This window comes from Chlorocebus sabaeus, chromosome 2 (genome assembly GCF_047675955.1).
Source record: "Chlorocebus sabaeus isolate Y175 chromosome 2, mChlSab1.0.hap1, whole genome shotgun sequence".
In the NCBI taxonomy this organism is placed as follows: domain Eukaryota; kingdom Metazoa; phylum Chordata; class Mammalia; order Primates; family Cercopithecidae; genus Chlorocebus; species Chlorocebus sabaeus.
This window is the reverse complement of record NC_132905.1, coordinates 71,886,805-71,892,162: the sequence shown is the minus strand read 5'-3', so window position 1 is coordinate 71,892,162 and position 5,358 is coordinate 71,886,805. Positions and strand designations below refer to the sequence as shown.

Sequence of the window (5,358 nt, the reverse complement as noted above, 5' to 3'; positions counted from 1 at the left end):
GTTCTGACTACTCTGACTTGTTTCCTACCTCATTTCAGCAGTGTCTTCTACTTTGCTTTTTTTCACGAGTCCATATTGTTGTTTTATTTATTTATTTTTTGCTTTTGTTTTGATTTTTTTTCTAAATATTAATTTTTTAAAAAAATTGTTCAAGATAATATCTATGTCTAGTTATCTCTCAATTCCTTTGGCTTACTTTTATATAGGCCCTTGAGACTGGACTTATAAGCACTGATTATAGTAAATAACAGATGGCAAACTATTTTGGAGAGCATGAACCAATATGATTTCTGCCTCTAGGCCATTAACAAAAAATATGAATGCATTGCTGTCCCCACCCAAGACAGAAAGAATTTCCCAGCCAAAACAGGAGCAGATGTATAAATCATGGGCAGAGAAAATAAGAGGGGTTTTCCTGGCCATAATGGAGTAGGCATTAATCACATACTGTCATAGCATTTAAAACATAAATGTATTTCATTGACGCAGAGCTGTAAAAACAAAATGAGTTCTACCATAAACGTAAGATGAAGGGTGTTAGTTAACTGCAATTACAAAGATTACTAAGTTACTTATATGCAAAGGTGGGAGCTCAAATTTGTGAAGGATGACCCTGTAAGGTGCCACACCCACGGCTGAAAGTATATAAATGGTCCTGTCCAGGACTGGCATCCAAACTCAGAATCTTCTCAGTGTAACTCAGCTGAACTCACATCTCCTGTCAACATGTCCTACAACTGCTGCTCTGGAAACTTCTCCTCCCGCTCCTTTGGCGGCTACCTGCGCTACCCAGCCTCCTCCTGTGGCTTTTCCTATCCCAGCAACCTGGTCTCCAGCACTGACCTCTGCTCTCCCAGCACCTGCCAGCTGGGTTCTTCTCTCTACAGGGGCCGTCAGGAGACCTGCTGGGAGCCCACCAGCTGCGAGACGTCCTTTGTGGAGTCCAGCCCCTGCCAGACCTCCTGCTACCGCCCCAGAACCTCCTTGCTCTGCAGTCCCTACCAGACCCCTTACTTTGGGTCTCTAGGCTTTGGATCCAGCAGCTGCCGCTCCCTGGGCTATGGATCGAGGAACTGCTACACAGTGGGCTGTGGGTCCAGTGGCTTCAGATCCCTGGGTTATGGAGGCTGTGGCTTCCCTTCCCTGGGCTACGGCTCTGGATTCTGCCGCCCAACCTACTTGGCTTCTAGGAGCTGCCAGTCTTCTTGCTACAGACCAACTTGTGCATCAGGCTTCTATTACTAATCATCATCTTGAATTGCTAATTTTGTTGGCCAATGCCATTAATGCCTCTACTCATAACCTTTATTGTCTTCATCATTTACAGAAAGAATTAGCCTCTTATTCTCTAATTATCAAGTTCTCAGTTTGTCTTTGGTCCCACATACTGGCTGGTAGGCTTCATCTGAAAAACTGTAATTAGAGTACTAGCTCAAAATAAATCTTGAAGTACACATTAAAAGTAGAATTTGTATTATTCAATTTTCTTCTACAATTTATAAAAAGTCAAATCATTTTAATCCAATAAATCCATTGGTCTCATACTCAGCTATGTTTGTGGTGGTTTTTTTATTACTAGGTTTTGGTTGTGATGTATTAGGGGATTATTATGTAACAATTGGTATATATATGTAGGAATAGGTTTGAAAATCATATGAAGTTTGGGATTCAAACAAACTTTTGGGGGGTCTCAGAGATTTTTGTTACTCAAACTACAGGTAGTGGAAGTCTACTAAATATACAGACTTTTATTCATTAAAATCTCAGAATGAGGAATTAGCTTGATCCCCTTATAAAATGCGGATTCTTATGTCTATGCCAACAAGTATAATGTAGCAGACTAGTTGATAGTTATATCAGGAATCTGCAGAGAAAAAAAATTTAGAACTATATGGTTATAGGTACACATAAAAGAAAAATTAAAGACAAACCAAAATGATTTGAAGTAACTTTTGAAGTCACCCAATATTTGTTGGTAATCATGATCAAATGCCTGCATCTCATTGATGAGAATTCAATATGATTCAATTATCTACATATGTGTAATAAGGGATACCATGAAACCTGAATGGAGGACTGATATTCCACCTTGGTTTTTATTCACGTTTCACACTAAGTAAAGCTGAAGATAATAACCCTTTGATATCATCAGAAGTGATCATTTAATTCACATCTGAGCATAAAATTAGGGAAATGTTATTTCTCTTTTTTGTGGTAGCATTCTTTGTTTTCTCAGGAAAAGTAGTTCCAGAAAAAGGTTAAGTGTGAAGATAAATAGATTTCAATAAGGAACCTAAAGTTGAGAACAAAAAAAGAGTTCAAACAATGTTCAATAACTATTCCCATTCATTATTCCTTTAGACAACAGCTGTTAGAGAAAGCGATCTATTATACATGTAAGTTATGTTAAATGTAAAAATAAGGAGACACAAAGATGATAAGGAATGTAGAGGGAAAACTTATTCTATGATATCTTAAAGGAGCTGCAAATTTTTGACTTGCAAAAACAGAAATATCAGAGGAGAGAAATCTGGGAAGATTAGACACAATAAGCAAAGCAGAAAGGACTGAAAATCTTTGTGTATTCAAGGAATGATAGGAAATTTAGCTCAGTTACAGTTACAATGCAAAGTGATTCATATGATGTGGTAATGACAAATATGGTCATTCAAACTACTAAAACAGTCTTGAGATAGGGTACTTTTTTGTTTGTTTGTTTTGACAGAGTCTCGCTCTGTCGCTCAGGCTGGAGTGCAGTGGTGCTATCTCGGCTCACTGCAACCTCCGCCTCCTGGGTTCAAGCGATTCTACTACCTCATCCTCCCAAGTTGCTGGGATTACCGGCGCCCACCACCAGGCCCGGCTAATTTTTTTGTATTTTTAGTACAGAAGGGGTTTTGCCATGTTGACCAGACTGGTCTCCAACTTCTGACCTCAGGTGATCCGCTCGCCTCGGCCTCCCAAAGTGCTAGGATTACAGGCATGAGCCGCCATGCCTAGTCGAAATTGGGCACTTTTACTCCATTTTCTCTTCTCTTCTAATCACTTATGTGCTTTTAAAAGGAAATCTCTTATCTAATTATTAGGTTCATACCTAAAGGTATTAGGTTCATACCTAAGGGTAAATAAGTTAAAATCAAATGCTCAAAAATGAAAAAACTATTTATAACTAATGTCCGTTGTTTAGAAAATCTAGACAAGGAAAATACACGTGAAGATATTCAGAAATTATGAATGCCAAAAATCTAAGAAAGGTCTTGATAAATAAACAGGAAGTCACAGAATCCATGACTACTTTTAGAATAAGAATGTTGTTCGATCCAAAAGAGAGGCTGAAGTACAGTCCCAAATCATTTCAGTACTTGATAAGGTTAAGAGGATATAGGAATACCAGGGCTCTTGTTCTATCCTGGCAAAATCAAATTTAAATTCTTCCAGGAGGAGGATAACATCACAGTGAGCTCCAAATTACTTCTTTACATGATAAATATAGATACAAATGTAAATACAGATACCTATTTATATATAGATATAGATACCATTGCAGATATAGTTATATCTAGATACACATGAAGACACAGATATAGTCTAGTATCCAACAAAAATTTACCAGACTTCAGAAGTTAAGAAATTTCTAAATCCAAAATATAGATATATGTAGCAGAATTAGGATCACAAGATCTTCAGTAAATGAAAATATTAGACATAAATGTTAAATAACTATACTTGATATGCTTAGAGAATAAAAAGATAGATGCAAAATTTTGGCAGAGTTCTGAAGTATATTAAAAGAACCAAAAAGAGATTTTAAAATTGAAAAGTGTAATAAATTAAAATATTGAATTGGTGAATGGATTAAAACAAAATTAAACATGGCTAAAGAGATAATTAGTTATTGTTCAGTAGAATATATACAAACCAAAAAAAAAGAAAAATTATTAAAATATTTAAAGGAGTTTAAGAGACTATGGAACATGTGTAACGGTCTAACATAGTTGCTGTTGGAGTCCTAAAACAAAATTTTGTGTGTGTGTGTGTGTGTATACATATGGCTAGAAATAAGTCCGCATATCAGTAAATCTAAGAGAAGTTATATGTAATAGAAACAAATCAACGGGGGATCCAAAGATAATTTTTGAATAGAGGAAAGATCAGATACATAGAGTCAAGAACTACTAAAAATCCCATGCACGATAAATGTGAAGACAAGCCCATAACTAGGCATATTGAAGTCTCACTGAGGAACAGGAAAGAAAAAGAGAAAAAACTTAAAGCAGCCACAGGTGGGAAAAAAATTTAAAAAGAAATTTACCTTCATCAAAGCAACTGAGATTAAAAGTTAAATTTTAAACAGAAAAGAAGAAATATAAGAAAACAAATACATGTCCTCAAATGTTAAAAAAAAAAATCAAAACTAGAGTACTAAGACCAATGAATGTCTGTTTTAAAAATGAAGGAGAAATATAGACATTTTCAGACAATCAAATACTTATAGAATGTGTCAGTAGCTTTCCAGCACTAAAATATATAATTAAAGTTATACATAGTCGAAACAAAATGATCCCAGAATATAGAAAAAAGGTGTAAGAAATAATAAGTAAACAAAAGATACATATTGGGTAAATTTAAGCAAGTATGGTTGACTCTTGAACAAGTGGAAGTTAGGGGAACTAACACCCTAACCAATTGAAAATGTGCAGGTAACTTTGGCTCCCCCATAAACTTTACTAATAGCCTACTGTTGATCAGAAGCTTTATCAATAACATAAGATTTAAGTTAACACACACCTTGTGTGTTACATGTATTATGAATTATAATCTCATAATAAAGTAAGCTAGAGTAAAGATAATGTTAAGAAAATCCTAAGGAAGAGAAACTGTATTTACTGCTCATTAAGTGGAAGTGGATCATAATCAAGGTCTTCATCCTTGTCTTCATGTTGAGCAGGATGAGGAGGAAGAGGAAGAGGAGAGCTTGGTCCTGCTGTTTCAAAAATGTCAGAGGAGAAAATAATCAATTTATAAGTCAGCCTACAAAGTTTAAACCCATGTTGTTCCATGGTCAACTGTATTGCTCCTAAAAGCATGAGGGCAAATTATCTATCTATCTATCTATCTATCTATCTATCTATCTATCTATCTACCTACCTACCTACCTATTTAATCTATTATCTATCTATCTACCTATCTATCATCTATAATCATATATGAAATTAAAATACAGAAAATTCTAACAGTGATAAAAGAATTGAGGTGAGGATAAATAGTCTTGAAGACAGACTTCTAATTTTCCTGTTTGTACAAGTCGTAAAAGTACTAACTTATGCTAGCAAATCAATGTGTGCTGTGATTTCTAAG

General features: G+C 35.4%; 1 protein-coding gene across 1 annotated transcript; it reads left to right on the top strand.

Moving 5' to 3' along the window:
* The first annotated feature begins 600 nt into the window (after positions 1-600).
* Positions 601-1,462, top strand: KRTAP13-1 (keratin associated protein 13-1). Its single transcript, XM_007965424.3, has one exon. It carries the CDS (start codon positions 727-729, stop codon positions 1,243-1,245), a length of 519 nt encoding a protein of 172 aa, XP_007963615.2. The 5' UTR covers positions 601-726; the 3' UTR covers positions 1,246-1,462.
* The last annotated feature ends 3,896 nt before the right edge of the window (positions 1,463-5,358 follow it).

What these genes read in the sequence shown, in the direction of transcription:
- KRTAP13-1 (XM_007965424.3), top strand. Translation starts at nt 727, where the DNA reads ATGTCCTACAACTGCTGCTCTGGAAACTTCTCCTCCCGCTCCTTTGGC.